At 44.9% G+C, this 12481-nt stretch overlaps 1 protein-coding gene across 2 annotated transcripts in view; it reads left to right on the top strand.

Moving 5' to 3' along the window:
- Positions 1 to 5086: 5086 nt before the first annotated feature.
- The window catches only part of Ppp3cc (protein phosphatase 3 catalytic subunit gamma), a 79050-nt gene continuing 71655 nt past the window's right edge, over positions 5087 to 12481 (top strand). Inside the window, exon 1 of one of the 2 annotated variants that reach the window (XM_041672982.1) lies at positions 5087 to 5395. In XM_041672982.1, the coding sequence (XP_041528916.1) occupies positions 5347 to 5395 (49 nt within the window). In that variant the 5' untranslated portion in view covers positions 5087 to 5346. The remainder of the gene's footprint in view (positions 5396 to 12481) is intronic. The other variant, XM_041672992.1, reaches the window with a different exon arrangement.

Below are 12481 nucleotides of genomic sequence, written 5' to 3'. Positions count from 1 at the left end.
CTTTGGTGAAATTGAAGGAGTTCATAATCATTTATTTCTTAGAGGGAGGTCATTAATTAAGATTCATACAGTGATTAGGGAGTTCCTATGGGAATTCTCCAAGTCTCACAAGCCCTGAGGTGGAAACCTAAACGTAAGGTAATTAATAGAAATCCAGAGAAACCTGAATCCCTTCTGGGTTTTGGAAATGAGGTTTCAATGTGCAGCTTGGTCTGCTCTCAGGCTCTTTTTCCCTCCTTTCTTTTTGTTCCTTCTTTCTTTTTTAAGACAGAATTTAGTGTAGCCCAGGCTGGACTTCTCGACATGTACCTGGGGGTGGTCTTGAACTCCTTATCCTCCTGTCTCCTTCTCCAAAGCTGTAGCATGCATACTCACTACACACAGCTCTGGCGTTGACCTCCTGACCTCCCTGCTTCAGCCTATAGGGCAGTAGTTCCCAGTCTTCCTAATGCTTCACTCCTTAAATACAGCGCCTCATCTTGTGGTACCCCTCCAGCATAAAACTATTCTGTTGCTACTTCTCAGCTGTAATTCTGCTACGGTTATGAATCATAATGTAGGATATCTGATGCTCAACCCCTGTGGAAAGGTCATTTGGCTTCTAAGGGCTTCGACCCACAGGTTGAAAACCACTGCTCTAGGTGCTGGGACTGCAGGCAGGCATCACCACGAACAACTGCATGTTAATCTTGGTCATTTCAAATGTATTTGTCAGTTTTGTCCCAGGCGGAAAGTAGTTAAGAAAGAGGCCCGGGTGGCTCGGAGCTCAATAAATCATCTACTTATTTGTCTGAGACAGGATTTCACTGTGCGGCTTAGGCTGTGCTAGAACTAGCAGTCTTCCTGTTTTCATGTGCTGGAAATAAAAGCTCTTGCCTTGATTTGTTTTTGTTTTGTTGTGTGATTTGAGACAAAACTGTTCTTGAACTCATGGTGTGGCTGACACTGGCCTTAAACTCCTCCCTGTCTCAGTCATCTAGTGCTGGGATTATATTGAAAGACCCTACAGGCCCTCTCCTTAAAACCCGCAGCTAGCTTGCTCCCGGGGGAACGTCCTGTTTGCTTTTTAAAAAAATTCTCCGGCCGGGCGGTGGTGGTGCACGCCTTTAATCCCAGCACTTGGGAGGCAGAGGCAGGTGGATCTCTGTGAGTTCGAGGCCAGCCTGATCTACAAGAGCTAGTGCCAGGACAGGCTCTGAAAGACCCCAGTGGTGGGCAGTCTTTCAGGCTGAGGAGACCCTCCCAAGGAGCAGCGAGTCACTCTTCGGATGCAAATAGCAAGAGGCTTTATTAAGTACTTAAGTACACAGGTACCTGGGGCGACTTAGTCTTTCGGAAGACAAGCGCGCCTGCAGACTGGGGGAAGGTCTTTTTATAGGAAAGAGGGCAGCAGAAGCAGATTACAGAAGCAAATGCATTGTTAGTGGTCAGTTGGAATGGGGCAAGGGGCACAGGGGGTTTTTCCTTTTCCCAGCACAGATGTATGGGAACAGACATCCTGTTAATTGATGTCCTGTCCGAATCTATGGATATAAATATCCTGTTTTGCCGCCAGGGACCCTGACCTTACTCTGCACTTACAGTCGTTCGTCAAAAGCTTTGTGAAATGACGTTACAGCAGCCAAGCTGGGATCTTTCATAGGGGGAGTTGTCTCTTCTGTGAATTACTGATATTCTAAGTTGGGCACATGTGCTGACTATAGGCATCCTGTTTCCCTAAGCAAACGGGATGTTCTCATGAGAGCCGGCTAGCTGCAGGTCCTGAGAGGGTCCTGAGGGTCTTAAGTGAACAGGATGTTCTCATGGGAGCAGGCCAGCTGCGGGTTCTGGGAGGGGGGGGGTGTCCAGAGGGTCTTTCAGCTCAAAAACCACAGAGAAACCCTGTCTCGAAAAACTAAAAAAAAAAAAAAAAAAAAAAAAAGAAGGCTTTCTTATAAATGCCAGGCCTTAGCTTCACCTGTTTCTAGCCAGCTTAATTTAAATTATCCCCGTCTACTTTTTGCCGCTGGGCTTTTACCTTTCTCTATTTCTATATACCTTTCTTTACTTCTTACTCCATGGCTTGCTGTGTAGCTGGGTGGCTGGCCCCTGGAATCCTCTTTTTTTCTCATTCCATGATTATTCTGTCCCCAGATTTCTCCTATTTATTTTCTCTTCCGGCTATGAACAGGTCTTTATTAGACCTCAGGTGTTTTAGACAGGCAAAGTAACACAGCTTCACAGAGTTAAATACAGCATAAAAGAATCTTTGCATCATTAAAGAAATAGTCTACAGCATAAACAAATGTAACACATCTTAAGATAATATTCCACAACAGATCCCATTCTTACATTTTAGTACTTTACATATTTTTATTTTTCTTCTTCTTCTTTTGTGTGCATATGGTGTATGTGTGTGTGTGTATGGTGTATACAATGAATGTGTACTTGTGGGTGCCAAAGGAAGATATTTGATGTCTTTCTTTATCACTCCCCACTTTCTTGTCTCCCTCTGAACAGGAACTTGCCTGCCATTAGGGCTAGGCCAGTAGGTTGGTGAAGTCTCAGGATTTCCTGTCTCCACCCATCAGTGTTGGAGTTATAGGGACATGTAGCATGCTCAGCTTTTGTATGTGGGGGCTAGAAATTTGAACTCAGGTCCTCATTCTTGCATAGCAAATTCTCTGAACCATTGAGGTATCTCCCCAACCCTTTATTTCATTGATTTGATTTTTGTTGTTGTTGTTGAGAGAAGCTCTCACCATGTAGCCTTGGCTGACCTAGAGTTTGCTGTGTAGATGAGCCTCACACTTCTGGCGATTCTTCTCTCCACCTCTCAAGTGCTGGGATTACAGCTGCACATGGTCGTGACTAAAAATATTATGAATCATTTGGCCTTGGCCCTTTTCCACACTTGTTCTTCGGTGCAACGTTATGGTTTTTTTTTTTAAACAGGAAATTATTTATCCTGACAGATAATATGCAAATACATTCTTGTTTTATGCATTCTAATTATGTTTGTCTTTTTCAAGTAGTCAAACATAGTAATCTTTTATTACTTTAATTACTTTTGTGTTTAGGAAATCCTTATCTGAAACCACTGAGTTGTTTGTGTGTGTGTGTGTGAATCAAATCTAGGATCGCCTGCATGGTAGACAACCACTGAACCACATCCTTAGTTCTATTGTTTGTTTTCAGGGCACTCTGGCTCCAACTCTGGTCTTGTTATACTAGTCAAATGCTCGTTGCTACTTGCGAGTGGATCTCCCGGAGCCAAGGCTACCTTCAACCTTGCTAAGTATTCAGAATGATCTTGAACTCCTGGTCCTAGCCCGAGTGCTAAGACTACAGGTGTGCACCACCACATCTGGTGGGACTGAGTTTATTTTGTTTGTTTTGTTTCTGTTTTTTGTTTTTTCCAGATAAGGTTTTTCTCTGGGTATCCCTGGCAGTCCTGCAACTCATTCTGTAGATGAGGCTGGCCTCGAACTCACAGAGGTCCACCTGCTTCTGCCTCCCAAGTGCAGGACTGCACCACCACTGCACCGCTAAGTTTACTTAGAGCTGGTCAATGCGCACATGTTTTTGTTTTTTGGGTTTTTTTTGTTTTTTTTTTTTGGATTTTTTCGAGACAGGGTTTCTCTGTGGCTTTGGCATCTGTCCTGGAACTAGCTCTTGTAGACCAGGCTGGCCTCGAACTCACAGAGATCCACCTGCCTCTGCCTCCCAAGTGCTGGGATTAAAGGGGTGCGCCACCATCGCCGGGCTTCAATGCGCACATGGAAGGATGAGGTGTCAGCATCTACTGGCATTCATTAGGGCTAGACTCTACATGCAGGATAATTTCTTAATTTTATATAAATTCTTTTTTCTTTCATATACTTCATGTAATCACACCCTCCCGCCGGGTCTGATTCTAGTTCGTATCTCCAGACCGCCTTTCCCTGTGTAAATCTGGGCTAGGGGAGACTTAGTCTTTATCTTCCAATCTCTTAGCAAGAAGCTGTCGGTAGAACTTTCTGCAATGGCTGGGCATGGTGGTAGATACCAGTAATCCCAGCACTTGGGAGGTGGAGGCAGGAGGACCAGTAGTTCAGGATTATTCTTGACTACATATCACGTTCCAGGACAACCTGAGGGACTCGGGACCTGTTTCAAATAACAAACCAAACAAAATCCCCCAAACAAACAAACAAACAAAAACAAAACAACTTTATGCAATGATGGGACTGTCCTATCACAGACAATAATGGAGCCAGCACTTGAAGTGTGGCTAGTACACAGAGGAAACTGAACTACTTTAATTTACATAGCCACATGTGATTACTTATTGACCACTGTAGACCACCCAACCTCGACCTCTGGCCTCCACCTGCGCTCTTATGGGCAAGCCCACTAGCAGACACAAATGCAAACACATCACGCATCCACACACTCATACACATATGCACGCGCACACGATGGGGAGATGCGGTGTTAACTGTACCACGGTGGAATAAATGCGTCCAGACAGGCAGGTGACCAGTAAGGAAAGATCAGTCAATTCCCTTAATCAAGGAGGTTTGGACTAGCGTTCTAGAAGCCAGAGGCTGCTTTCTCTTGGAAGTACAAACAGTCCCTCCCGTCCTTCCAAGGGCTGGACTGGAACTAGGATGGGCGTGAAGGTCTTTAGGATACTAAGTACAAGCTGCCTGCAACAAACATGAAGTTGACTTAGGGAATTTCAAGGTTCGGGGTGGTAGTTAATGGAAGAGAGTAATCTGAAGAGCGGGGTAGAATGGATAATTTCTTCTGGACACAAAGTAGGTGGGGACCCAGTGGTAAGGAGGCAAGCATTCAGAGAAGACAGGACTGTCTCTGATGAGGCGACACAGGCTCGGTGCCTTCGAGAGTCAGGACGCCGGCCTGGTTCCAAGATCGCAGCTGCCCCAGGGGCTGGTTTGAGACGCTACAAGTCGGGGTGAGGATGGCCAGCAGCAGGCAAAGAGTATCTGCCCATTGCAAGGCTGACTTAGGGCAGGGAGTTTCCTGCGCGGAAAGCCGAGAGGCGCGCGTGCGCAGGGCGGCGGCGGCGGCACGCGGGGCCGCCGGGAAGTTGTGAGCGCGGAGGCGCGCACGCGGGGGCCCCGGGCGCGCGCAGCCGCGGTCTCCCTAGTTGTGTCCGTCAGACGCGGTCGCCGTCGCTCTCGACGCGGTCGTCCCCGCCGGGCGCCGCCTCAGAGAGGGAGCAGCGCTGCGGCCGCCGCCGTCCGAGGACGCCCCGTCTTCCGGGGCCCGGCACGGTGGCTGCCGGCCCGCCGAGCGCAGCCCGCTGGGGAGGAAGGCGGCGGCTCGCGTCGTGCGGGCCGCCGGAGCCGGGAGGAGACCATGTCCGAGAGGCGCCCTCAGATCTCCACGACCGAGCGCGTCATCAAAGGTGCCGAGCGCGCCGCGGGGAACGGCCCTTGCCGGGCGACGGCTCGGGGACTCGAGGAGCGGGGATGGAGGCAGCGGCGGGAGGCGCTGCAGGGCGCGGGGAGGACCGGGCGGCTGTCCGCCGGCGTCCTCGGTGACTGCTGGACGGGTACCTAGCGGGAGGTGGGTAGAGCGACCGCGCCCGCCATCCACTCCCAACAGCATCCAGGCGCTCTCTCCCGATTGCCTTTTTCCTCGTCTCCTGTCTAGAGACGGCTGTCTGGGGATGTGTGAGCAGGGAGTTCTTTTGACTCACCCCCAGTCGTGCCTTTTCTTAGGCTCAGCTCTCTCTTTGACAGCTCCTTGCCTAACCCTTAAATTTTTTTTTTTTTGAGGGGTGTGGTGCGTAGAATGTGCACGTTTGGCCCACTCTCTCTAGATATCACAAGTCACCGCTTTTACTAAAAGAAACATAGTTGTGATAACAACACAAATCTTTTTAATAATGTTTAAAGGAGCTGACAGATTTCTTGACATGTGGGTCTTCTGTTTTCGCTTTGGCTGTAGGGACTTGGTGAATAATAACCTCTGATTGAGATGTCTACCATTATATCTTATTTTCATTGTTACTATGAGAAGAAAATATAAAAGTGTTGGTTCCTCAATCTTGCGGAGTTTTGTGGTGTAGTTTCTGCCCTTTACCCACGAGAACCTGTCAAACGTAACCACCGATATGCTTCTATTGTCCGACTGTAAGACCTCCCTCCTTCTCGCTTTGTATTAATAGTTGGTTCGAAAGCACTGTTTTCTAAGAAGGTAATATGCTTAGACCAGCTGTTTCTGGGCGAGGTGGGTTTCATCACAGTGGGAGAAAAACTATTAAGATACCTTCTTCCCCCGTTTCATTTTGATATTAGGAGAAAGGAAACTAAGATTAGTAACGATAATTTTTAAAGGGGGGGGCGCTACTGAGTGCTCACAGAGAGAAGGGCAGTATTAATGTCATAAATGTTGGTTATCTGCCTTGCCGGACAGTACATATGTCACTTTTGAGACTTATGTCCTTAGAATTTGATGTCAGTAGGGAAAGTCAATTGTTCATATAATGGATGTTAGTCCTTTAACAACTAGTCCCGGAGTGCCCTGACCATTTTAGTGTAAATCTTCATAGCATCTAACCCATGAAGGGGATATATGCCTCTTTTTATACACAGACATCACCTTACACAACCTTTTCTGACGGAATAAGGTCATCGTACGTACATCAACTTCTGAACTGTACTGTTCATGTGGCCAGTGCAGTCGACTGTGTAAGGGTGTTGGCAGTTTCCTCCTGCATTAGAATGACTTCTCCCCACTCTGCCATTTTAGTGTTTCATCCGGTCTTTTCTTTCTAGCACTGCTCTCTGTCAAAATGTGCCTGCTTCTCAGCTGAAGTCGGCAAGGAAACCAGTTAAACCTGAATCCCGTGTCAAGTCAGGATAAATGAGGCCTGAACAAGGCTTAGGGGCACCCTCAGACCTTCAAAGTCTAATCTCTTTTTGAACCAGTTATTTCCACCACAATGTATAAAGGACGCTTTAAAAGGACTCTTAAGCAGAAGTGGAATGAAAGGTAGTTAAAGTGCAGGTGCTGTTTATTGCTAGGTGTATTTACAGCTAAGTGAATGCCATCTTCATAGTCTAGGATATGATACAAACCTGTTCTTTAGCAGAATTACAAATTACCACATGCTGTATACCTTCAAGACCTGTTTCTCTCTGTGTGTTTCCTTCTGTTGTCCAGCCAGGCAAACTCATGGTTACCCTCTTATTGCAGTTTTAAGTGCTGGGATTACAGGTGTAAACTTCATACCTAGTTTAAGCCTTTTTTTTTTTTTTTTTTTTTTTTTTTTTTTTTTTTTTGGTTTTTCGAGACAGGGTTTCTCTGTGGTTTTGGAGCCTGTCCTGGAACTAGCTCTTGTAGACCAGGCTGGTCTCGAACTCACAGAGATCCGCCTGCCTCTGCCTCCCGAGTGCTGGGATTAAAGGCGTGCGCCACCACCGCCCGGCTTTAAGCCTTTTTTTTTTTTAAAAAAAAAAAGACAGGGTCTCTCTATGTAGTTTTGGGTGTTCTGGATCTGTGGTGGTACACAACTTTAATCCCAGCCCTCAGGAGGGAGAAGCAGGCAGATCTCTGTGATTTCTGGGACAGCCTGGTCTACAGAGTTAATTCCAGGACAGCCAGGGCTACACAGAGAAACCCTGTCTCAAAAAACCAAAATCCAATAAATAAAATAACTTTGGCATAAGCACTTGACCTCAGCAATGTTGGATTCTGGGTAACTTTTTTTTCTCTTTTTTTCCTTTTCGTTTTCCGAGACACGGTTTCTCTGTGTTGCTTTGGAGCTTGTTCTGGAACTAGCTCTTGTAGACCAGGCTGGCCTCGAACTCACAGAGATCCGCCTGCCTCTGCTGCCTGAGTGCTGGGATTAAAGGTGTGCGCCACCACCGACCAGCTCTGGGTAACTTTTTCTTGGTTTTTCTGAAGTTTAAAATAGTTGAAGTTGCTTTTAACAAAATTGGGCATGAGGCCAAGCACGGTGATGCCTGCCAGTAATCCCAGCACCGGGGAGGTGGAGGCAAGAGGATCAGGAGTTCAAGGTCTTTCTCAGCTACAAAGTGAGACCGAGGCTAGTGTAGGTAGCTTGAGAGCCCATCTTAAAAAAAAAAAAGAAAGAAAGAAAGAAAAAAGAAAGAGAGGGAGGAAAGAAGGAAAGAAAAGCAAGCCATGTGAACAGGAAAGGCCTATGTTGTTGGGCTCCAGGTCTGACCTGATGCTCTTGTGCCTGGCCAGCTGGGCTGCACTTATTCACAGCTCCAAAGCTGTGTCACAGGCGACACCACACTCGTTATTTTTGGTTGTGTTATTTCCTGTTAACTTTAAAGTCTGCTTAATTGTTCTGTGAGAGCAACTCTTGAAGAAGAGTGGGTGGGTGGGCGTGATTGTATTTTAAATGTCCTTTGAATGCGCCTCTCAGAAACCGGAAGAGGTAGAAAAACCTGCTTTGCTCTTGCTTCTGGCCTTATTTGGGGAGTTGCCTTTTGTGTGTGTGTACTAGTGGTTTTCTTGGTTAGGATCAGAAATAATGGTTTTCACTTTAGTATTTTATCCTTTGGTTGTAAGCCTTAGCCTTTAACAGAAGAGCCCTTTCTCCAGCCCAGCCTGTCATCATAACTTTATTTATTTATCTGTCTATTTATTGAGACAGGCTCTCACTGTAGAGCCATGACTGGAACTCACTATGTGGACAAGACTGGCCTCTGCCTTCCAGGGTTTCAATCAAAGACATTTGATGTCACACCCAACTTTTTGCTTTTTTAGTGACACTTGTTTCTGATTAATAATCTCATTTATAGTCATTTTCTTGTCTAGCCTGCATCATATAAATGACAAAATGATTGTGGAAACTTAAGATAATATTGAGAAGCTTGAGAGCAGTTTCATAATCAATCCACCTGCCCCATGATCTTGCTATGGAGCCCTGCCTGGCCTTCAAATTGTTGAAGTCTCCCCACCTCGCCCTCCTAAGTGCTGTGACTGCAGGTGTGTGCCGTTGTACCCCACTTCGTACTAGATCTCCAGCCATGTAACTGGTTAGGAGAGAATTCATTAGCAGTTGAGAAAGGCCAAGGTTAGGAAGCAGATGAAATTATAACAGAATTTATATAACAGAATTTTCTTGTAAAAAACAAATTGAAACAACCTTACCCTAGTCTGGAAACACCTGTTTCAAAATACAGAGCTTGTATGAGTGGAATCCTGTCTGTAAGGATGAAGAGGAGAACTGTCCAGTGTTTGGTGGCTGAGTTCTTCTGTGCTTTATTTTATATTTAAAAGCTCTTTGGATTTCACTAACTTATTAAGTGTTATTAGGTGCTATCTACAGTGTACCTTGTGTTCAGTTGTTTCTCTTCTTTGAAAGTCATATTTCTCTGAACCTCTAAAGCAGAAGCTGCAAACTGGTCTTTATGCTGATATCTGGGGCAGAGATCTAGGAATTCAAATAACTGAGTTATGAAATTATATCCATTTGACACTACCACCCCTCCAATTTTCAAGTTTCTTTTCTTATTTGGAGTTTTTTTTTTTTTCTCTTGGTGTCTTCCTCATTTATGTCATGAGGGATTTTTAAGTATATTTTTCTTTTAAATGTAGTCTGAACCGTGCTAATCATGAAATTTGGAAGGTGAAAAGAACAAAAACTTCATGCTCAGAACAGCTTCTTTTAATATGCTTCTTCATTTCAATCTCTGGGGAATTTTGAATTAAAAAGAAAACAAATCACACATATTATTGGCTCCTTAAATTTTCAGTGGGGTAGCACAATACCAATCCTGAAAACCATCATCTATGAATTTTCAAGGTAAATAAGACTTAGTATGCACCTGTACTTGCCAGCAGGGTTTGCTTTGTGCTTGCTTTGCAGCTGTAGTTACTAACTGCAAACTCTAAGACTCTTGAAGTTGTCGCTATTGGGAATCATACCTCTGCATAAAACTCGAAAGGACATTGTAGATATTTAATTCCTTTTTGAGCAGGGACAAGCCGCTCTCTTTAGCCTATGTTATTGGTTGTGACGATGGATGGTACAGCTTTCTACAAAGCAACATTATTGCTTGTTTGTTTATTTTCAGCTCTGGAGATGGAGCCTTGAGTTTTGTACATGCTGGGCAAGCTCTGTGGCACTGAGCTATGTGCCCACTCTAATAACTTAGGATCACATGAAGTCTCTAAGTTACCAGATGAGTTAAGAGGGAAGTACTAAGGACTCAAAGTGTCAGATAATTGAAGTCCTTTCTTAGGCCATATTTGGTAGTAGGAATAGAACACTTCCTTTAGGGTAACATTTTTGGAAAAAGTTTAATATTTAGATGCACAATCTGTAAGAGAATTATTCAGCTAATTGTGCCATTTGTAGTCATTTTGGGGCGTCTTTCTTTGGAACTACTTAATTGCAAATGACTAGTGGAAATGAACACGTGGCTCACTGTCTCCTTCCTACCCTCATGGTACAGCCACTTGTAGAATATAACAGTTTCCAAGTTTCAGTGCTTGAAGAAACATCTGCAGTTCACCAAAGAGGAGAGAGAAGGCAGGTAAAGCAGAAGCCAGAGATAGAGGTGAGTGCAAGGGCAGCTGACTGACTCCAATAAGAAGCTGGAGAGGTGACTCAGCAGTTATGAGCACTTGTGGCTCTTATGGGGGATCCAGGCTTGGTTCCCAGCACCCACATGGTGGCTCACGACCATCTGTAACTCCATTTCAGGGCACCTGCTTCTGATCTCTGTGGGCATCAGTCATGCACGTGGCACACATATATGCACACAGGCAAAACAATCATACACATAAAATAAAATTTTAAAAACTAAAAACAAATTTAAGAAGGATAGCAAGGATATCTATAATAAAAATCTATAATAATAAAAATATTAAAATATCACATAAATGACATGCAGTGGTAATTTTTTTATTCTATTAGACTGCAGTGAAGGGCAAATGATTGAGATAGATACTAAAACTGTTCATGAGTAGAGGAGAAAGGATTCTTTAAGCTTATTTCCTGTCCTGTTAGCACTCCACTTACCCAGTTAGTCACTGGCTTAAGTGACAAGCTCACAGTCATTGAAGTCACTCTCCTTTCATGGCAGAGCCAGTCCCAGGGATGAGATGAGCTGGACTTGTGATTTCTGAGTAGCCTGCTTCCTCCCTCTCACCTCTTCCTACTCATTGAGTAACCCTTTACACCAGCTGTTTAGACCTGTGACTAATGTAAAGACTCTTCTCAAGCCGGGGCTCTTTCCTGAGTACTTCCTGTCTGGAGGATTGGTTCTAAGTCGGTGAACAGTACCACCCTGCATGCTAAACCTCTACAACCTCTCTCTCCACTTCCTCTTCATTATCTCTCTTCTCCAACCTGTTAACCATTGCTTGTGGGTCCTGGGTGTTGTGCATCCGTGCAGAATTTGTTCTACAACTTGCCTCGCCCATTTATCTTTCAAGATTCAGCTGAGAGGACTTCTGATAAGTTTATCCTCTACTAGATGGATGTAAAGAAAAATGGCTTTGCTCGTGCTCCGTCTCCTGCTGCTCCTGATTTGGACCTTGAGATTTCTGTCCGGTGCTCCCGTGTGGGTCTCTGTCTCTGTCTCCTTTCATCGCCTGATGAAGGTTAATATTCATGAGGATGCCTATGTGTTTGTCTTTGGATTCACCTTCTTATTTAGCTTCTCTAGGAACATGAATTATAAGCTCAATGTCCTTTATTTATGGCTAGAAACCAAATATGAGTGAGTACATCCCATGTTCCTCTTTTTGGGTCTGGCTTTGTGGGAGCCTAGGCAGTTTGAATGCTCACCTTACGAGACCTGGATAGAGGTGGGCGGTCCTTGGGCTTCCCACAGGTCAGGGAACCCTGATTGCTCTTTGAGCAGATGAGGGAGGGGGACTTGATCGGGGGAGGGGGAGGGAAATGGGAAGCGGTTGCGGGGAGGAGGCAGAAATCCTTAATAAATAAATAAAAAAAAAAGAAAAGAAAAATGGCTTTAAGCCAGGTGGTGGTGGCGCACACCTTTAATTACAGCACTCTGGAGACAGAGGCAGGAGGATCTCTCTGAGTTCAAGGCCAGTCTGGTCTATAGATCTAGTTCTAGGACAGCCAGGGCTACACAAGGAAACCCTGTCTCGAGAAACAAAAACAAGAAAGCAAAATGACTTTAGATCATGACTTCAAAGTCATATTTACCTGTATTCAAATTCTTCCTTTTAGTAGGTGACTGTATGGCCGTGGACAAACCGGCTGGGCAGTTTGCTTGTCTGGAAGAGGGATAATGAAGAACTTATAGGGTAATTGGAAAGATTAATAGACTCTCCAAAGTGCCGTGGCAGGTGCACAGTTAAATATATATATATATTCAGATGTTGCTTTTACCACCCCCGTTGCCATCACCATTGCTGGCTGTTATTTGTTATTTCCTATGAATGCCACAAAAGTTTTAAAAAGATTTATTTCTTTTTATGTGTATGAGCATTTGTCTGCATGTGTGTGTGTGCGCACCATGTGTGTCCA

This window comes from Microtus oregoni, unplaced genomic scaffold, assembly GCF_018167655.1.
Source record: "Microtus oregoni isolate MIOR12 unplaced genomic scaffold, Mior012 000001F_ref0000356, whole genome shotgun sequence".
NCBI lineage: Eukaryota > Metazoa > Chordata > Mammalia > Rodentia > Cricetidae > Microtus > Microtus oregoni.
This window is presented reverse-complemented; position numbering and strand designations above follow the sequence as displayed.